This window comes from Mesoplodon densirostris, chromosome 1 (assembly GCF_025265405.1).
Source record: "Mesoplodon densirostris isolate mMesDen1 chromosome 1, mMesDen1 primary haplotype, whole genome shotgun sequence".
NCBI classification, from domain to species: Eukaryota; Metazoa; Chordata; class Mammalia; order Artiodactyla; family Ziphiidae; genus Mesoplodon; species Mesoplodon densirostris.
In genome coordinates, this window is record NC_082661.1 from 180,149,605 (window position 1) to 180,171,802 (window position 22,198).

At 39.6% G+C, this 22,198-nt stretch overlaps 2 protein-coding genes across 10 annotated transcripts in view; both read right to left on the bottom strand.

Moving 5' to 3' along the window:
• DDX50 (DExD-box helicase 50) overlaps positions 1-8,875 on the bottom strand; it is a 34,642-nt gene extending 25,767 nt beyond the window's left edge. For 2 of the 7 annotated variants that reach the window (XM_060112824.1, XM_060112834.1), the window contains exons 1-6: positions 8,795-8,875; positions 8,323-8,691; positions 5,261-5,314; positions 4,589-4,885; positions 1,947-2,022; positions 1,119-1,297 (exon numbers count right to left, since the gene is read on the bottom strand). In XM_060112824.1, coding sequence (XP_059968807.1) covers positions 1,119-1,297; positions 1,947-2,022; positions 4,589-4,885; positions 5,261-5,314; positions 8,323-8,412 — 696 coding nt within the window. In that variant the 5' untranslated portion in view covers positions 8,413-8,691; positions 8,795-8,875. Of the gene's footprint in view, positions 1-1,118; positions 1,298-1,946; positions 2,023-4,588; positions 4,886-5,260; positions 5,315-7,502; positions 8,288-8,322; positions 8,701-8,794 lie in introns of those variants that run through there. The other 5 variants (XM_060112780.1, XM_060112807.1, XM_060112789.1 and 2 more) reach the window with 5 other exon arrangements.
• A 6,687-nt stretch (positions 8,876-15,562) lies between these two features.
• The window catches only part of STOX1 (storkhead box 1), a 51,855-nt gene continuing 45,219 nt past the window's right edge, over positions 15,563-22,198 (bottom strand). Inside the window, exons 3-4 of one of the 3 annotated variants that reach the window (XM_060092285.1) lie at positions 18,724-21,079; positions 15,563-15,710 (exon numbers count right to left, since the gene is read on the bottom strand). In XM_060092285.1, coding sequence (XP_059948268.1) covers positions 15,563-15,710; positions 18,724-21,079 — 2,504 coding nt within the window. The remainder of the gene's footprint in view (positions 15,711-18,723; positions 21,080-22,198) is intronic. The other 2 variants (XM_060092293.1, XM_060092302.1) reach the window with 2 other exon arrangements.

Genomic DNA, 22,198 nt, shown 5'->3' on the forward strand with positions numbered 1-22,198 from the left:
TAGCATAAAAGCTTTTTAAAGGCAGTGTTGGGACTGTGTCCTATTTCTATTACTTTCAGACTTCCTAATTTCACCTAAGAAACAGAACTCTCTAAAAAAAGATTTGTCCTGCTCCAAGACCACTATTATTTAATTATATTCATATATGTGAATTTACTTTCACACTGTAATAATATTTAGGAGTCTCAAAGAACAAATTACTTTTAGCCACATATCTGTTCAAATTTTGATACTGATTCTTTCTTTTTCTTGGCCATGCTGCACGGCATGCGGGATCTTAGTTCCACAACCAGGGATGGAACCCGTGCCCGCTGCAGTGGAAGTGTGGAGTCTTAACCACTGGACTGCCAGGGAAGTCCCAATACTGATTTTTTTCTTCTTCACGTTTATGAACCTGAAAGTGAACACAGGTTCTAAAAGGGTCAAATTTTAGGCTAAAATTTCACTAGGTCCTCTCTGTTCTTTACTACTGATAAATTAAGACAGATCTCCAGTACTCCAACAACACAGGGAATAGCAGTATCATTTCTATAATACTCTTAAAGTCAACCAGTAAAATAAATATTATTTACTGAATGACCAAATAAATAAATACCACTTCAGCAAAATCACTGTTTAAAAGCAAAGGTCAGAACTGAAAAAAGAGAAGAAAAAGGTCACTAAATATACTAACTGTAAATACTCCTAAAATTAGATATGCTGGCTTCATAATATACAGTTATCAAAGACAACTATGGATCCATACACATTACATTCATATGCAATAACTCACTTTAGCTTTACTTGCGATTTATCTTAAAAATCAAATTTTTGCTTTAGGACCCGAAGTTTTACTTTATGCCCCAGGACTGACTAACTTTTCTATCTTTGGGGTACTTGAACTTAAGACCAGTATATTGTGGTTTGTTTGTTTGTTTGTTTGTTTTGGTCACGCTGTGCAGCCTGCAGGATCTTAGTTCCCAGATTCAATCTCTGCTTGGAGATTGAACCCGGGCCACGGCAGTGAAAGCGCCGAGTCCTAACCACTGAACCACCAGGGCATTCCCAAGACCAGTATACTCTTTCTTTCTCTTTCCATTAGAGTAATGTTTAAACCTTTTACTGCCTATAATGGTTACCTTTGGTGAGCGGCTTTTTTTAATTGTCTCTTGATTTCTTTGGAGTCTTTCAATCAAGGGGATGGCAAAAGAGAATGTCTTTCCTGTTCCTGTCCGCGCTTGAGCAATTAAATCTTTTCCTTCATATACAGGACCAAAAGTCTTAACTTGAATAGGAAAGAGATATGTTACCCCTCGACCTGTAAAATGAGATTTCATTGAAATATTTACTTAAGACCAGCAATAGGAAAAACTACATTTATTTGAAAATAACATTCCTGATTCATCAATGTGTGCCTAAAGATACATCACCTAACAACATTTACAGTTATTCCTACCCCAAAGAGGAATTATTTAAAAATTGGTCTGAAGGCGCAGTGGTTAAAAATCTGCCTGCCAATGCAGGGGACACGGATTCGAGCCCTGGTCCGGGAAGATCCCACATGCCGCAGAGCAACTAAGCCTGTGCACCACAACTACTGAGCCTGCGCTCTAGAGCCCACAAGCCACAACCACTGAAGCCCACGCATCTAGAGCCCATGCTCTGCAACAAGAGAAGCCACCGCAGTGAGAGGCCCGCACACCCGCACGCATCAACGAAGACCCAACACAGCCAAAAATAAATAAATTTATTTTTTAAAAAATTGGCCTGAACTTTTGACAAATACATATAATTCTTTAAAGTTAAAAACCGAACCGAATACCAAAAAAATGATGTAGAAATAACTGCAATTAAAAAAGCTATTTCTCTATGCTTTGTATATTCTCCTTTGGGTCAGAAAAGGCACAAGAGTTTTCTAAAATCTAGTTTTAGATTTTCAATTGCATATCCATTAAAATTCATTGTACCTTTCAGAAGCTTTATAGTCTCTTCAGAAATAGGGAAATTGGAGAAGGCTCCTTCTTTCTGTTCACGTGTTAGGGTCTGTCAAAATGAAATCAAAGACCTCGCTGATATAGTTCATATCCGACCAGGTATTTAGAATCTTTCATTCATTTACTGCTTTTAGTTCTACTAAATGAGCTAACAAACCAGCTTTAGTTAGTATTCGCAAAAACTGTATAGATTAACTTACAAGATAAATTAGTGGGAAATTCTTTTAATTTCAAAAGGATCTCTTTAAATAACAAGCTTACTTAATACACTTTCCCATAATACATTTAAAAATGATTAATTCACATATAAAACTCTTTAGAAATACATTTACTATATAGATCAAAATATAATTCCAGGGGCTTCCCTGGTGGCACAGTGGTTGGGAGTCCGCCTGCCGATGCAGGGGACATGGGTTCGTGTCCCGGTCCGGGAGGATCCCGCATGCCGCAGAGCGGCTGGGCCCGTGAGCCATGGCCGCTGAGCCTGCGTGTCCGGAGCCTGTGCTCCGCAACGGGAGAGGCCACAACAGTGAGAGGCCCGCATACCGCAATAAAAAAAAAATATATATATATATATATATATATATATATAATTCCACTTGACTGAAGGTATTACGAAAGAGGTATTCAATAATCTAAATCATATTCACAGATATAGATAATATTAATTATTAAGATTAACACAAGCCTATAAACCCACCCCAAAAGAAGCTAAGCAATGAGGAAAGTAAATTGTTTCTAAAACTAAAAGTTAAATAAGTTGTTCTATGAATCTAAAAAGCATTTTTTAGGTCACTAATACAAGGAAAAGTTCCTGTAAGCTTGAAAATTTCTCAAACATATATAGAGGTTAGCATGACATCGTCATTTAACATCTATTGAAAACTTTGTGTACTAGTCAATTCATATATAGAACAAAGACAATATATCTACTTAAAAACTTTATTACTGGTTGTTTAAAGAAGGTAGTTCCAAAACCACACACCATAACAAGTTTCAAACTAAGAACCAGATAAAAGACATAACATCAAATTCAAATTTAATCCATTTAAGCAAACCTCAATGTTATCTTTTTAAGATTAAAAGAAAAAAATTTTATTAGAAAAGTACACATTTTCATTGCAGAAACTTTAGAAACCACATATTAAAAGAAATTGTAAAATTATCTACAATCCAATCAGCTAAAGACACATTTGAAACACACACTCCTCTATGCACATATACATTTTTAAATGAAATAAAATCATGTATATACTATTTTGTAATCATTTTTTTTCATTTAATAAGATAGACTGAATACCTTTCTAACATATCTATGCCCTTTAAGACCAATGCATTCTATTACATAGCTACAGCATATTTTATCAAACCAATTGCCTACTATCAGACATTTAGGATGTTTAAATTTTTCGCTACTACCAACATCACTGTGATAAGATACTGATTCATACACCTCTGCACACCTCGTGATAATATCCTTAGGAGGATAAATTCCTAGAAGTAGAACTCCTGAATCCTAACATAATCTAAACAAAATAATAAACAGTTAAGCTTATTACAATACAGAGCACTATAGCAGGCAAAATCCCAACAGAGCAAGAAGTACACTCTGCTGCTCAGCAATACAGATTTGTAGGGCCTTATTTAGAACAACTCTCTAACATATACGCTTCCTGACAAATAGCAAACTCACAAGTAAAATAACACCATATTGTAAAGCAAGAATTCACCATTTTTTCTCAAAGCTCCCCAAAGATTACACATTAAATTAAGCTCAAATGTATTTAAATTAACAGCAACTATCAGATTTGTTAAATGTAAAGATTATTAAATACCACGAGTTATTAAGGATATCAAAGTTGTTTTTTGCTTAAGAGTTGAGTAATTTAATGACAATTTGTAATGCCCAGATAAACCTATGAACTCTGCTAGAGGAAAAGTGCAAGAACAAACTGAGTAAATTCTGTGCAAGAATATACCCAGATACCAGATACTGGCAAAAGTAATGAGTCCAGGAATGAAGATTCTATACTAAGCATGTTTTCTATACCTCCCAAAAAATTAATACCCAGGAGAACAAATTTCTTCAGATCATTTTTATATGTTTCATTTCTGTTTTAAAAAAGCAAACAGCTTTAAGACTGAGTTACAGTAAGACCTAAAAATCATTGTAAGTTGCTATTGTTACAGAAGTACAAGAAACAGAAGGCAAAATATACAAAGTCAAGAGGCCCTTATGTACCCCGTTTCAGAAGGTCAGAACTTAATTCATGAGTAATGATGAGGACTGAAATAACCGTAAGAAATGCAAGTAGGTGACCATCAATAAGCAATCTGGAAAATCTATTTAGGAACCCAAATGTACAGGAAAGGTTTAAACTTGACCAAGTCCCCCCTGCACCAATCTCTTCACCAAGAAAAAGGCAATATAATGAAAGAAACAAGAGACAAAGGGGAAAAGGCTCAGGTTTCAGCTGTATAGACTCCCCAGTCCAACTGAGAGTACTGGACACTAAGCAGGAAATATTGCAGAATCAATTCTAATTAGTCTAAAAGAATCAAATTATCCTGTATTTCAAGGATAATGTCAAATGCAAAACAAAAAGTATCCATACCTCTTCTAGTTTATTATCACTTGATTTATGAGTAGAACTATCTAAGGATGACACTCGCTTTGATTTTTTTTCATATTCATCAATATCTCCATTTGACAGATCTTTTCTTCTTGACTTACGAGATTTAGAAAATTCATCTGAAAGTCTATTACATCCTTCCTCAGGGTCACCATTTAGTTTCTCTTTCATTTTAGCTTTTTTGGGTTTGGGAGCATCCAGGTCATCTGCAACACCATTTTCTCTTGTTTCTGATTTCTCATCTGAGTCATAATGGTGCCTTGACTTCCTTCTATCACTCTGTGGAAAAACAAAGAAGCAGTGACAAGAGGGTCACAAGGTTTGCTTTGCTTTTAAGACTCAAGAGAAGTTATAGAGTATGACTCCCCCAACCAGCAAAGCTCAATCTACGGTAATCTTGAAAAGGTGCCTGGTAGAAATCCAAACTGGTTGCTAATGCCAAGACTAAGCTTTACCTATTGCTTTCTTTCTCATCCCAAATCTTGCACTCTTAAGACCTGGCCTCTAGTCCCTCTCTAATCTCATTATAACATTTAAGGGAAACTGAAATAGCTTCTTTTCAGTAAAAGAATGAGAACTCAAGATTTATAAATTAAAAAACAAGCAAAAACTTCTATCTCCAAGAAAAAAATTAATATTTTACTGAGTACCTACCCAGCATTGTGTAATATGTTTTCGGCTTATCTTGTTTAAATCTTCATAACAACCCTATAAGGGAAGTACAGGTCCATAATCCCTTATCCGAAATTCCGATATCCACAAAGCTCTGAAAACCGAAAGTTTTTTTGTAACTTATTTGGAGACAAAACCTCACCTGACCTGAACTCATTTCGTGGCAAAATTTGACTTCAACTAATGTGAGACTATCTGTAATCTTTATTTATTCCACTTAGTATGAATATTCACATTTAACATTAAGGTGTTTGATTATAGGTTCGGGGCCCCAAACCCTACTAGGGTGTTACCCTATTAAAAACCCCAGAATTTTGAATTCGACAACATATCTAGCCCCAAGTATTTTGGATAAGGGATACCAAACCTGTATCACCTTTGCCATTTTACAGATGAGGAAACAAGTTCTTAGAGATAAGTACCTTGCCAAAGACCTACATATGGGATTTCTTGCAAGTGAAAGTGCTAGAAATCAAGCTCTGTTTGACTTGAAAACCCATGCTCTTTTCACATCATGCTTCCTCCCTGAACTTTGATAAAAAGGTTAAAGAAAAGCCCAATTGTTATACTCCTATGGAAGGATAACTATATTAGTAATCCCAGAAAATTTTTTAAAGTTTTAAAAATTTAGTTAATAGAACTTTAAAAAGGGGGGAGGGGGTGGCTTTCTGCAACTTTAGTTTTGAAATGCCAACTTTTGTTTTAATATTTGCAGACAGCAAGAAATGATTTGGAAATTTAGCACTTCAAAATTACTTGGTCAGATGTTCAAAATAAATTAGATGGAAATGTTCAAAATAAATTAGATGGTAGTGACTAGTCTTGGTAAAAACGACCAGCACCAAAATTTTCACCATGATTTACACAGTTTCTACAGAATACTTTCACATACAATTTTCTCATCCATGAAATAAGAGTTGCTATGAAAACTGAATAACATACTTGAAAATGCTTTGTAAACATTAGAGTTTTACATTAATATAAGTTATACAGTTATATGTTACATCATTTGATCTTTAGTTAACTGAACTATCCCACATCTCCCCAAACCAATAGATTCTTCTATAGAAAAACAAGATTATTTATAGAGCAAGCCTCAGGGCTTGAATTGCTCCTGGGCCCTGCACTTCAGTGAGATGAAGCAAGGTAAAATGAGACCTCTAGGTTCAAGCCCAGCAATAACCCAAGGTGATGAAATACATTGTTCCACATCAGATCCACAGTGCTCGACACTCTCCATCTTCTTGGCTTCCACAACACACTATATTCCCTCCTTACCCTGTTACCTCTGTCTTCTTCAATGTCTCCTCTCCCTTCTCCTTCTGTGGATGCTCCTTAAGTCTCTGTTCTCTATGTACACTTTCATACCATTTTCATGGCTTCAACATACACTTCCAGGCTTCCTTCCTAACCTCACTCCAGTTCTGAGAACCTAAAACCCAGCTCCATATCTTAAGCCATCCAAAACCAGTTACCTTCATCTGGATGCCAGACCACTATTTGAATGCTCTATTTCTATTAGCTGGTACTCCAATCTGTTTCCAAATCTTTAGTTATCTTTCATAATTAAAGGAAAATCAACAAGTACCTCTGGAGAAACTACAACGTGAAAGCCACTAATTCACAAGGATATAGTGAAATGCAAGCATGGACAAAGATATGGTCATTTCCCTCAAGGATCTGCGGGAAATACTTGGGAAAGATATACTCAGGAAGAATGAGCTAACTTTACAAGGAAGGGCATAATAAATGCCAATCAAATGATAAAGATAGCACTCGAACAAGACTTCAAGGGGGAATGAGATTACTTTATGTGTACACTGGAGTGGTTATAAAAGACATAAACTAAACCTTCAGAGATGGATAGAATATGGATGCAGAAGGAGGGACAAGTACTTTAGAAGGAGCAAAAATTAAAAATAACTGCTTGGTGATTCCACTTACATGAGTTATCTACAGCAGTCAAATTCATAGAGACAGAAAGGAGAATGGTAGTTGCCAGGGGCTGGGGAGAGAGGGCAACCGAGGAGTTGGTGTTTAATGGGCACAGAGCTTCAGTCTGGGAGAATGAAAAGTTCTGGGGATGAATGAATATGATGTCTGCAGACCAATGTGAGTGTACTTAATGCTACAAAAATGTATACTTTAAAATGGTAAATTTTATAGTATGTGTATTTTACCACAATAAAAAATAATAACTGCTTGGCTGGAATAGCAAGTTTACCTTGGTGATAAGGTCAGAAGAGTAGGTTCTGCTCTCTGGGACAACAGAGAATATTTTCATTCTTCTGTCAAATGTCAGCCTTCAAACACTGCTTCCTTACCCTCCAAGCTCTGTTTTCTTTTCTCTAGGTCTATTTCTTCTTTTGAGGGATGGGGCAGGAAGTCTCTACAACTCTTCTAACAGGTTCCTTGAGGGCAAGGACCTTCCTGGTGCCCAGCAAAGAGTCTGGCATAAATTAGGCTCCATAAACATTTGTGAATTGAATGAAAACACTAACATAAAAGGCTATTACTAATACAACCCACGCGATCTCCATCACAGCCAAATCCTGGCAATTTTGGCTGTGACACTTTTCCTCAATCCTCTACTGACCCGTTATCGAGGTTTGTAAATCTAAGATCGCTTTCCCCAAGATTCTCGAATACAGGACAGAATGACGGAGAAGTTACACATATTGAAGGCGATCGTTTTTCTTAATCATCTTCTAAGACGGCCAACGAGAACCAAATGACAGGCCTCGCTGCTTAAGAAGAGGACAGAAAGAACAGATTCCGCGATGAGAACTTCAGTCTGCCCATCTCGTAGGCGCCGACAGGAAGGACGGGGACCACGGGGGGCCGGGCCCAAGCCCAGTGCTGCCCTTCTCCAGGTTAGGGGTGTGGAGGTAGTAATGGTCCCGGAGCGACCTCCCAGGGACGAGGGTGGCGCGAGGAGAGGCCCTCGGATGCTTCGGCCCGGTTGTGACAGGCCATCAGGTAGACTCCCCTCCCCACCCAAGCCGGCACAGCCCAAAAGGAGGCGCGGCCCATCCTCAGCGCACCTTTTGCCTCTCCTTCCTCTGGCTCTCGGTCTCCTCCAAAGGTGCCTCCAGCTCCATAATGTCCCCCCAGAGGAGTTTCCCAGGCATCATTCGCCGCCACCGCTGCCGCCGCCTCCCTCTGGGCACGGCGGCCACAACCACCAACGGGTAACGACAGGGTGAAAGGAAACGGGCGTAGGGCAGCTTCCCGGCCAGGGCCGTGCGTCACTTCCGGGACACGCACCGCACGGCGGGGTAAAATAATCCCGGATACTCTCCGTTTAAACTCTCTCCTTGCGACTCAGTCTCCCATCCAATGAATGCGAGGGGTCTCGATTGGCTCACCCTTCTTCTGAAATGATTGGCTTCTAGAGTAAAACCCTGACAAATCTACATAAAGGAAGCGCGAACTGATTAGCATAAAATGTTCGGATTTTTTTTCTCCCTCTCGCTCTCCCTCTCCCCCTCCCCCACTCCGAACATTTCTCTTTACCACAGCGGAGATGCCTCGGGGCTTCCCAGCATTCACTGCTGGGGCTAGGAAGCCCCTCAACGGCGGCGGACAGCGGCCGCACGCCCGGCGGGCCGGCAGGAGAACCTGCCCGTTGTTGGGGGGGGCGGGGCGATGGGAGCGCCAAGCGCCGCGTCGCCTTTCGACGCCGGAAGCTGCGGGCCTCGGCCCCGCCCGTTGCGGGGTGAGGCGTTAAAGTCGAAAGGCTTCGCCCGAGGCCAGCGGCCCTGAGTTGGCGGGAAGGGGCGTTTTGGGGTCTGGAGTGGGCTAGATGGGCTTGAGGTGAAGACTAGGCCCGGACAGCCTTCCCTCAAGTCTTAGGTTTTAGTCATGAAGTTGGTCCTTAGTTTAGTTTAGGGCCTTCCCACCCTCCCCATTTGACATTAGAGGAAACTAACCCCCTAAAAGAGGGATTTACTTGTCTGAAGCCACACAGTTCGTGGCACACAGTCAGGACTAGAAAGCGCAACTCCTGAATCCGAGATCAGTGCTTCCTCTGCCACACCAACCTTAAAGCTTTGAGCTTACCAAAGTGTTCGGGGGGAAGATGTTCCTATGAAACATAGAATGAATAATGTTAGGAAAACCTGGAGAAACCTAGAGAAAAAACAAGCCTAAATGTCTTTGACAGATTATGTATTTGCAGTGGATAAAAGGATATTAGTTATGGGGATTAACTGGCCCTGAATTACAGCCTTGAACAAAGCTGGAAACCTTTTGATAATACAAAGGACTAACTCCTGAGAATGTACCTTTCTTTTCTTACATCAATGGTGCTAGCTGATTGGCTTTCATTTCAGAGACATTTCCTTTTAACTCTTCATGATCTCTTCAACCTACTCTTGAGAACAAGAAACCAAATTGCGATGTAGAAGCAGGGGCACTTCACAAACCACTTGACAATGTCTAGCACACCAGCCTTATAACCTGAGCATCAAACTTATGTCTTAGCAAAATTTCAGATTGCTACAAGTCCTGGAGTTTGGGGATTGGTCCTGAATAGGTGAAACCACAAATGATAAATCTGTGATTGCTACAGGCCTCCTGCATTAAGTGTGGATTGGCCTGAAGTCAGGGGCTATATGTTTATCTAAACGTTACCTTATGGATTCAATACTGTGAACAAATAGAGTGTTCAGGTGTTGATGGTGAAAAAAATGCATCTCTCTCCCTAGATTATGGGAATAGCTATGCATCTCTAGATTGGTCTTCTCTAAAACCTTTTTGTCCCACTCACTCACACCCACTCCCAATTCTACCACTGTGAAGTCTTTGTAGCCCTACAACAGGGTGTGATGTGCATGGAAGCAGGAGTGGGTGTGGCTAAGAATGTCACAGGTATAAAATTGGGATAATAATGGGAATAGATGTGAGTATATTGTGGTTGAAAATCAAACACAGATGAAGTTTTAGCTCCTCAAGACTATTTTTGGCATTCATTTTTATGTCGGAGGTCATACAGCAAGTCTGAAAAAGGAAAGGACTAGACTGTTGGAGACGCTGTAGGCAAGAGACTAATAAGTATACTAGTGTTTTTAAATGACCTTTTGTGATTTGGGACACTCTACAAACCCTACCTTTCTCAGCACCAAACTCATGTAAACAAAACTCTGGCTGCTGTCTATGTCAGGTGGAAAGGGCAACTGTGTGTAAATTAAACCTAGTCATAAGTAACTTGACCAAACTGTGGCTTAGCTGAAAAAATTGGGGTACCACTACATATGTGTTCTCAGTGGACATTAACTAGAAAACTTGGGAATGGGGGTGAGGGAATAATTCTTTTTTTCATATTTGGTCCCTATAAGTCTCAAGAGATTTATACTGATGATGAAATTGATTGGGGGGGGGGCGTCCCTGGTGGCACAGTGGTTAAGAATCCACCTGCCAATGCAGAGGACACGGGTTTGAGCCCTGGTCCGGGAAGACCCCACATGCCTCGGAGCAACTAAGCCCATGCGCCACAACTACTGAGCCTGCACTCTAAAGCCCGTGAGCCACAACTACTGAAGCCCGTGTGCCTAAAGGCCGTGCTCCGCAATGAGAAGCCTGTGCACCGCAACTAAGAGTAGCCCCTGCTTGCTGCAACTAGAGAAAGCCCGTGCACAGCACGAAGACCCAACACAGACAAAAATAATAAATAAAAATAAATTTATTTTTAAAAAATTTATGGGGGGAACCTGAAGGGGTAGCATGAATAATTAAAATGTACAAGTAACTCAAAATGTAATCTTATTAGAACATCTTTGTTTTTCAAATATCTTGCCAGAGCCACTGATATAATTTCTTTCTCAAAATTTGACAGCTGGGGTGCCTCATCTGATGGTCTGTTGCAACATTCTATAAAGATTTCCCTTGCCTTTCACTTTGGCTCATTAAACTCTATAAAAACAAGATGACTTTTTATAAACTTGCCTCTCTCTGGTCGTTCTCAAACCTAGAGGGCTAGATTTTAGTTTTTATTCCATAGAGAGTAGAAAGTAAAAAGAACCATTATTTTGCCTCTGCATGTCAATCTTATGTGACAAGAGAAAATGAACCATCATTTTTAAATGTTATGAGATGGAAATAGTTTAAGGGTCAGCTATAAATCTATCAAGAGGTACTGGAGGCAGAGAGTGAGGAGAGTACTAAGAAGTAAGAAGAAAATGAAAGAGGGACCAGGAACGATGTTTCTGCCATTGCTAGCCACATGACCTTGGCCAACTAAACTCAAAAACCTGTTTTTTTGTTAGTAAAGTGGGGGGGCAAAAATGCCTTCCCTGCTGATAGTTCGGGGAAATTGGGGGATCCCCTGATATAACAGTACAGCAGAGATGATGTACAGAGGTACTTATATTTCTACTTTTAACTCCAGGTTTTGACAGTGTTGGCGAGGAGACAGCTTTGAACATATTTAGCATATATATACTGATGTATGCATCTAGCTCCTAATTCAAATTATTTGGGAAAGCTTTTTAAATGGAGGGAGGAGGTCTGTTTCTCTAATCAATTACTTTGTAGATGCTTTCAATCAAGTGGTGGAAGGGAATAGTCACATCAGTTACTCCAGAAGAGGGCACCATTCCCCAAGAAATAGAACCTGCTCAACTGCTAAAAATGGAACATGTGTCTAAGATTTCAAGTGAGAGAAAGATCTGTAGAGGCCAAAAAGATAGTCATGAGTTTGTTTTTGATATATCCCCTCGCTATTCTTGTTTCGTGACTCTCATGTCTCTCTTCCACACTCCCTTTAGGCACTAGTCTGTCTTCCCCATTCCTTAAAAGACTTCTCAGGTGGCTGGCTGTAGGATGGGTTCTCAAAATACAGTTGATCCCCAATTTTTTTTTTTTTTTTTTTCGGTATGTGGGCCTCTCACTGTTGCAGCCTCTCCCATTGCAGAGCACAGGCTCCGGACGCACAGGCTCAGTGGCCATGGCTCACGGGCCCAGCCTCTCTGCGGCATGTGGGATCCTCCCGGACCGGGGCACGAACCCATGTCCCCTGCATCGGCAGGCGGACTCTCAACCACTGCGCCACCAGTGAAGCCCGATCCCAAATTTTTTCACTGCTACGGCTCTTTCTTCTGTTTTTTCCTCATGGCTCTGACACTTTGAAACATTCTGTCTGCTAAATTGCATTTAATAATAACTGATTCATGATCATTCTTCTAATATATGAATAAGATACAAATGAAGCTTAACAATGTCACACCAGCATGTGACAGGGTTGCATTACTGAGCAGGTGTAATTTCAGTCATTGGCAAAGAAACTGATGTTTTAGTAGCAAGGAGTTAAGCGAAGGGAATGTACAATTTCTGTTAGGATTTTTGAAGTATTGAAAATAGTTCGGAGAAGCCAGCTATTCTGAGGATTCCTAGGGGTCTGAGATCCCAGATGAAAGAGGATGAACATGATCTCACATTATGAGTAGCCACAATAAGCCCATGCTTTGCATACTTTATCCTATTTATAGCATGAGGTATTAACTGAAAACTTGTTAGCCAAAAGCATAATACCTCCCCCAGGCATATCTGGATTTTGATTAATGATACTTTTCTATAATCTTAACCTAAAGGACTCTCTAAATGGAGGAATTCCAGACAACCTGGCAAAAACAGGGTACCTGTATAGTAGGCCATGTGTTAGACAAGTTTTGTGAATCAATATATAAAAATATACACACATATGTTTGTAACAATATTAGGTGCCTCCTGCATTGGGCACTTTCAATAGATTATCCTCAAATCTTACAACAATCCTATAAAGTAGATATCCTTTACAGATGGAAAAAATGAATTAGAGAAGTTTGGTAACTTTCTCCATCACACAGCTACCAAGGATTGGAATTGGGATTTAAACTTATCTGACTCCGAAGCTCAGGCCACCATGCTGTTTCAAGAGAACAGTTTTCTCTTAGCAAACAGACTGCAATGGGAAAGAGAATAAGTAAAATTTCCACACAGAAAAATAGTGGGAAAAAATTCAAGTCACCCATTGTAGAGAATAATCTCCCAAACAACAGTTTAATAACATGCACACTCATCTTTAATACCTGTGGTCATATGTTGTGTTTTGTAGAAGGGAGGTTTATTGGTTTCATAATAGGCTTCATTTAATACATTTAGAGAGTGTCATAATGCACCTGGTGGCAAAATTAGATGGATTTCATTGGTCCCTTGAGGTGGATAGAGTCACAAAAGACTTTGGATTCCTTACTCTATTAAGAAAATTGTCCAGGTCCAAGATCAAAGATAGAAGAGTTGCTGGTACCCATTTTTCCAAGGACTGGTAGGGATAGGTACAGAAATGAAGAACTGGAAGCAACTTGGGAATCTTGAGTGAGTTCAGTATTTCACAGGATCCTCAATGAATCTTTTTTTTTCCTTTTTTTTAAATTGGATATATTTGACATATAACCTTCACTGAGTTTTATAAGCACAGAACCTTACAGTTGGAAGGAATCTTCAAAATCATCTAGTTCAGTCATCCTTTTAAGAAAAGTACTGGAAATACCTCTGCAACATACCCATCAAGGGATCACCAAGCCTCTGCTTGAATGTTCTAAATAGCAGGAAGTTCATCTGTTTACAAAGCTGCCTATTTCATCTTCAGATAGTTTTGTCTAATAGGAAGTTCTTCATATTGAGCTGAAACTTCTTTCTCCTAACTTCCACTCACTGATGCTGATTCCAAGCTGTAAGACCCCCTAAACCAATGCCTCCCCCACAAGGCTTTTCTATCCAGATTACCCTTCTTGGTACTTTGCCCCTGTAACCACAGGTAATCTTGGAATGCCACGGTAGGTTGGTCAGAGCCACTGAAAACCAACAGTCAGAAGTGAGTGGTGCAACCACAATGAAACAGAGCAGCGCATCTGATCTCCCCTCCTCTGTACTCCCACAGGGCCTGGAGTCAGCTCTCCACACTACTGAGCTTCATTCTGGCCTTCACTGTTATCTGGATGGTGAGAGCTGGAAAGAGGCACTCTCTCTCTATTCAATCATCCTTGAGCTCTAAGGCTTTGATAATCCTTAGAAACCTCTTAGTAGAAACATCCCCTCAACCAGAAATCAGCATTAGCATCTACCCAACATGCTGAAACCACCTTTGACTGCTCCATGTTCCCCAAACCCAAGAGAACTGACCATTCCACTACTTGGTCTGAAAAGTTCTGCCAGAAAAAATTCTGGCAAGGCTACAGAGGTCTTATCGTGAACAGAAGTGGATCAAATGTAGAAAAATTGTCTATCAGCCATCTTCCATCTTTCCTCTAAATCTCTAATTCAGAACCTCCCTTTCACTCACAGCCGTCCTGCAACCATTCTGCTTCCCTTCTATCTCCACCATCTGAGAACATCCTGACTTCTCAAAGCCATTTTATAGAGAGAGCCTCAAACGTGGGGAGGAACCAAACAGTTGAGCCATATGTCTACTGCCATGGGTATTTTGGATATTGTCAGTCAATCATAGTGTGGAGACATTTGTTCATGTTCCAGCTGTTCACAAAGGATATCCTTGGCAGCAATGACTGGACAGAAGGAATTCTTGTTGCAAAGTACCCAACACATCTATATAATTTTTTTCCGATGATAAGAGACTTAAGTTGCAAACAATGTATCTATGCAACCCTAAGACACTATTTTCTGGGGTTCTGTGTTGAAATCTGGTGAGATCCACTTACCGTAAGAACTTGGTATTGATGTGGGTACAAAAATTCACTACTGGGTAGTAAATTAGCTTCCTATGTATTTGAGAAACTTATAAATGTCCGTCTGATGATTCAAGTTAAATTACATTTAATTGGAAGAAGACCAATGATTCCATGTTTTTTATTGTAAACAATCTATATATTCCCAATAAATTTATAGTAAAATAAGCTTTAAAAAAGCCAATGTCAAAAAAGGAAAAAAACCAGTAACTACAACAAAATATGTAATGAGGTTAATAACATATATGCTTGGCCTTAGAGAATTCTTACAAACTCAGTTGATTAAAACATTCTATATTAATGCTGTACATTTTTACAAAAAAAAAGTTTCCAAAAGAAAAATAAGAATTAAACATTTATGGGACTTCCCTGGAGGTCTAGTGGTTAAGACTTCACCTTACAATGCAGGGGGCACGGGTTAGATCCCTGTTCAGGGAGCTAAGATCCCACATGCCTCAAGGCCAAAAAACCAAAACATGCAACAGAAGCACTGTTGTAACAAATTCAATAAAACACTTTAAAAATGGTCCACATCAAAAAAAAATCTAGAAAAAAAAAAGAATTAAACATTTATGACTGGAGTTAGTTGTAGTAAGGAATTGGACGTGAGTGTTTGACTGCTCTTTGTGCCTTCAAAATTCTGCAGAAAATTCTGTCTTCTTTTTAGTCCATCCAAAATGACTGAGTTATTAGATGCCAGACTCTGTGTCCTAAAGATATTAAAAATAACAGAATTATTGCCTTCAAAAAGGGCCTGGATTTCTAACCAAGGCATAATACCTTCATTTGTTACTTTGAAGCAGTACATTTACTAACAGGAACTAACTTATCAAATAAGTTAACCTTTAAAAATCTAAAGTGCTCTTTACATTTTAAAGGATTCCCAATAGCAACTCAATTATTTGACAGCTGCTTTCTAAGAAGTTCATATTCTCTGAACATCTGTTCTCAGATCCAATATCAAGTATATTCTAGGCAGAAACAATAAGTTCCATGAAAAACTCTTCTATACAACTAAAATGACCAATATCTTCTTGTATAATTTGTTTCTTTTTTGAGTAAGCATATGAAAAGGAAAAGCCAACTATAATATTTTTCAAATTGACCAGTGCTCCTTTCCTAGGAGCTGTAAGCGATGTTAGTCCCTTATCCAACACAACTGCCTTGCTTCAGCTAACTCACATTACTGGTTGGGCATTTTGTTTTTGACATTCCCCTTCTCCCACCTTGCCTCCTCTCCCTCACCTGTCCATTACATCAAGAGATGTCTCAAAAATGTGTCCGCCATAAATCTTTCCCACACAGCCCATCACTCTTCATAACTGCCAAAGAGATGTGGAATTAAGAGTTTATGCTTTGTTGTTGAGTTCAATTTGTTTATTGTTTGTTGGTCTCTTCAACTAAACTAAGCTAAATTGTAAGCTTCCTATAGGTAGCAACAACATCTTGTTCATCTCTGTCTCCCTAATCCTAATCCAATTATGGCACATAATTGATGTCCAAATGTTATCTCCCCTCCCTTTTCCTATAAATGTCTTTAATGACTATAGTTATAAATATTTCAAGAAAACCATATTATAAGCAATTCTTAAAAATTAAATTTCTCGGGGCTTCCCTGGTGGCGCACTGGTTGAGAGTCTGCCTGCTGATGCAGGGGACACGGGTTCGTGCCCCGGTCCGGGAAGATCCCACATGCCGCGGAGCCGCTGAGCCTGCGCGTCCGGAGCCTGTGCTCCGCAACGGGAGAGGCCACAACAGTGAGAGGCCCGCACACCGCAAACAAACAAACAAACAAACAAATAAATAAATTTCTCAAATTTAAATTCTCAATTCATGCCAATTTCTCTTATCTGTTTTGGGTTTGTTTTTGGTTTTATTTTTGTTTTTGCCAGAGAGGAAAAAAGGGAACCCATGGCTTATTGGTTTACACTGTTGTTTACCTCAAAGACAACATGTTTTGATACTTCAATGACTTAATATGAATTAAACTATTGTTTCAGGCAAAAAAATCTTGTTCCCCAATAAAGTAGATGTGTTTAAAAAAATGCAGACTTCCAGGAATTTAGCCTAAGTTATAAATAATTAGGAATGTCCACAAACATTTAGTAATAACAATTCACTGCAGATTGATTTATTATAGCAAAAAAACTGGGAATAATCTAAATGTCAAAGGAAGGAAAATAATGGTTATGTAAATAACAGGGTCCACATAATGGAATACTAAGCAGCCATTTTAAAAAATGAGGGACTTCTCTGGCGGTCCAGTGGTTGAGACTCCACGCTTCCACTGCAGGGGCACGGGTTCGATCCTGGTCAGGGAACTAAGATCCCACATGCATGCTGCGTGGCACAGCAAAAAAAAAAAAAAAAAAGAAAGAAAAATGAGCTGGAGGGAATTCCCTGGTGGTCCAGTGGTTAAGACTCTTGAGCTTTCACTGCTGAGGACCCAGGTTCAATCCCCGGTCAGGGAACAAAGATCCTGCAAGCTGCACAGCGCAGTGCCCCCCAAAAAAGCAGGATATATATGTACTGATTGCAGGATATCCATGATAAGTTAGGTGAAAAAGAAAGCCACAGCTCTGTATGCTCTGTTGTTAGAAAATAATTATATTTATAAACGCAAGGGAAAAAGTCTGAAAGAATATATGCCAAACTGTTAACAATATTTAGGTCACCTCTATGGAATAGGAATGGAAAAGGCTAGGGAATGGAGACTACTGGTTTTACTTTTTACATTTCTATATTACTGTTTAAAAAAGAGGTACACAATAATTTTATATAATAAAAAAACTAATGAAGATACATGCCAAATTTTAAGCTGACTTTTTAGAAAACTATTTAATAACATGGGGGAATGTTCATTATATTCTATTGAAAAAAGCAACATGCAAAATAGCAACTACAGTATGAGCTCAACAGACAAAATATATAGATTCAATATGTTCAGACCAAAGTATTATAAATACACCAAATATAAAAGGATTTTTAAAAATATCTAGATGGTAGGGTGATTATAGATGTTTTTTAAAAACTACTTTTCAGGGGCTTCCCTGGTGGTGCAGTGGTTGAGAGTCCGCCTGCCGATGCAGGGGACACGGGTTTGTGCCCCGGTCCGGGAAGATCCCACATGCTGCGGAGAGGTTGGGCCCGTGAGCCATGGCCGCTGAGCCTGTGCGTCCGGAGCCTGTGCTCCGCAACGGGAGAGGCCACAACAGTGAGAGGCCCGTGTACCGCAAAAAAAAAACAACAAAAAAACAAAACAAACAAACAAAAAACTACTTTTCAGTACTTCTTAAATGTTCTATTATGACCAAATTACTTTTATATTCTGAACAGTGTTACTTAAACAAACTGGCATGGAAAATATTAGTGGAAAGTAGCCACATCTCTATCTCATCCTGTGCAGAACCAGGAATATAAGTGAAAACTTTCCAACCTTCAGTTCAGGAAGTGCTTGGTTTATGGTAGTCCCTTCCTATTTTTAGAAATAATTCAAGATTTAGTAGTAGGGGAACAGTCAAATCTTGGTTCACATTAAAAATTAACTCTATCCTATTATACAAGAGATTTCATTGTAACTTTGTACAATTTATTCAGTAAAGGCTGGTAGACTTGTATCATTATAAAAAATTTATTCAGGAGTCTCCCACAAGGTAACTCAGTATGCCCTTGATTTTAGTAATTCCTGTGGGATAGTGGCCAATCACTTTTATGTGCACTTACCGTGGAGAATCTATTCCACTATCTCCTGCCATGCTCTGATTTTCTGTTCCTTCCAAGTGACCATGTTCAGGTTGGACGTCCTGAGCCAACACTGGCATATGCGAAGTGTTGAACAGTTTTAACTTGTGTGTGAACTGTTTTCTCATGTCCTGATTCTGAGCACTCTGACTCCAGGTGGCTGGTTTCTTTCCTGTGTCACCAACAGGGTCTTGTAGGGTTTCAGCCTCCAAAGCACCTTTCCTTGTGCTGTAGTAATCAAATATACTTCCATCAGCAGGTGCTGAGGCCTGTACACATTTAGCTACACTGGGTTCCTTTTCATAGTCAAAACCAGACTGGATCCCTAAATTGAGGACACAGTTTTCAGCAGAGAGATTAGGTTTTTGGCCTTCACCAGGATTAGTAAGCAACCCAGTGGGCTTGTAATGTTCATTTCCTTTAAGCACCAGAGGCTCAAACCTCTGTAGGTTGCTATTGTACTCAGTCAGAGACCTTTCAGTCACCTTTCGTTTTCCTAAATGATTCCACTTGTTTCCCCCTGGAAAGGAAAATTGAATGTGGCCAGGCAGCATTTGAATTAAGTCCTCATTCTCGGAAAAGTCATCCTCATCTAGATACAATGAACTGCAGGCCCCATCCTCATCATCTGCTTCATTCTGATACAAGGCCTGGTCATCATCAGAAAGTCCTTCATTTTCTAGACTCACAGTCTCTGCTTCCTGGATAAACGCCTTTCTCATCAGAGTTTCCTCTGAGTCTCTGTCTTGTCTCTCAGGTTGTCTCAAATGGTTTGCACCAACTGGGTAATCCAAAAGACCAAGATTTTGGAACTGGTGTATTGTTTCATCAACTAATCTACAAGCAGAGGATGCTTGGTCTAAAGAAGAGGAACCTCGTGATGGCAGGACATGCTGTGTTTCTTTTGTCTCTTCTAATGTGTCAAAATGAGAGTAACTTTTCCTCGAGACTTCAGGGATTGCCTCATTTTCTCCACCATACACATCACATCTCAACGTGCTTTCCCTGAAGGAACAGCATTTACTATCATTTTGTAAAACACCACATTGAGAGTAATTGAAGAGGTTATCTCTAAAGTCATCACTGATAGGTTTGACAGTAGAGTGATTCACATAAATGGATTCTGCTCTCAGTTTATCATTACATTGTTCACTGTATGACTGTTTGGCTTCACTCTCAAAGATTCTTGAGGAATCCAAAGACCTTGCCCTTTGGAAAGGCTTTCCCTTTGGTCCAGTCTGACTGGGTTTCAGCTCACTGATCTGGATGTTGTGCTCTTTGGTTATTGGGCTCCTTCGGTTAGAGAAACCCTGGAAAGGATTACTGATTCGCTTTTTGTAAATCAAATGGGAACCTAGCACTGATGGATTCTCACCAAGTGGTTTCTGAAGTTCTACTTCATTTGGGCTTTTAATTCCGGGCGTGGGCTGTGTAGCAGGGAGCTTGGGGTGTTTCTCCAGCCTAATGCTTCCTGGCTGAGGCCCACTTCCCTGACTCCTGGCTTTGTCTCTATCTCTATGTGAATGGCCCCGCCTTCGAGGCTTTACAGACCGGCCCTGACTTTTCTTAACTCCCACTTTTGAAGGATACTTATGCCTGAGTGTCAGCGTATAAGTGGAAGTGCCCTGGCTATTATATTTTTTCTGTTCTTCATATTTTTGCATTATGACAGTATGTTTGATCAAGTTGTCAACAGTCAAAATGGGATTAATTCGTTTGATTATCTCATGTTCAATGTCTCGAGGGATATTGTCCAAGTTATCTTCATCTCGGACGGGCCATTCTTCTGGTGGGAACTGGGCAGAGAAACTGCTGTGCTCTGTTCTGGACTTCTCCTTTCTGGATATACTGCGCCAGAAGAGGCTAAAGCCAAATTTCTTGGCTTTTTCTCTGTCTTTTGTGAATGGTAAAGGTTTGGCGCTGTCACAGACGTGATTCTCTTCAGACACTGAAACTGTTCGATTCTGTACCAAAGGTTTGGATTCCCCAAGACCTTTCCGGCATTTTCTAGTCACTTCTGCAGCAGTTGGTGGTTCCTGTATATACTGAGTGCACACATCATGGAAACACTGGCAAGAATGACAATGGGATATGGGGGCCGCATTTTCTTTGGCTAAGTCTGCACAGCTTTCCATGTTCACCAGGTATGTAATGGAAGTTGGCATCCGGGGACTTTCATCTGATAGGACTCTCTTATTTTCTTGGGGGGTTGTATTTGTAATGAAGTAAGTCTGAGGAGTAACTATGAAGTATCCTTCTCCAGTGTGATAAATCTTCCTTTCTTTAATGAGAGTTCCCAGAGTGGTATAGAGAATATCTTGAGATGGAATTGCAATGCCTAAAACAAATAAGCACTTTACACTGATACGTTCTGAATAAGAAACATTTTAATGAGTGAAATCAGTAACTCAGAAATGACCACACATTTGCTTGATGAACCCAGAGCTAATTGTAACACAATTAATATATATAATTAAAATGTCAAAGAAGCATTAACAATAATCATAATTCAATTGAATAATAGGAATATAATTTCATCTACACAAAGACATATGGCTAGGTTACCGGTTAAGCAAAGAAAAAAATCTGTTCACTCAAACACAAACACCAAGTTATACAACCTCATTATAAATTTAAATTTTGACTAAGGAAAGCCTTCTTGAAAGCGAACATGGAAGTTTTTGAAAACCACAGTCTCATAGCTTAAACCTCAGTAAGAATCTAAAGAGAAAATGAAAATCAGTCTGTGCTTGGGTGAGGGCAAACTACCTAACATCTGGATTATGATGGTTTTTCAAACAGAGAAGGTAACAATTTTAAAAGAAATTCCCTTTCTGAATAGCAGGGTTCAAAATTATATTCATATTATGAAAACAATGTTAAAAATGTGTAACACAAAATACATCAATATGTTAATATTGGTTTCCTTTGAGTAGTGGTACTATAAGTGATTACTCTTCTATATTTTCTGGATTTTTCTACAATAAGCATATCTTATAATGGGAAAAATTAAAAATACTCTTCTACATTCATGCACTGGGATATCATGCAGCTATGAAAAGAATGAGATAGATCGATATATGCTTATACGGAAAGATCTCAAAGACATGTCTTTAAGTTAAAAAAAGGAAAGGTGCAGAGAGAATGTATAGAATGATCCAACTTATTTAAAAAGGATACATATATTCAAATATAACTTATGAACATGTCCATGAGAAACTATAAACGATAGAAGATGTCACCTCTGGGAAGTGGCAATTTAAGAATAGGAGGCAGGGACTTCCCTGGTGGTCCAGTGGTTAAGACTCGCATGCTTCCACTGCAGGGGGGCTTCCACTTTAGGGGGCATGGGTTTAATCCCTCATTGGGGAGCTAAGATCCCACACACCGAGGGGCACAGTCAAAAAATAAAGGAGGGCCTCCCTGGTGGCGCAGTGGTTGAGAGTCCGCCTGCCGA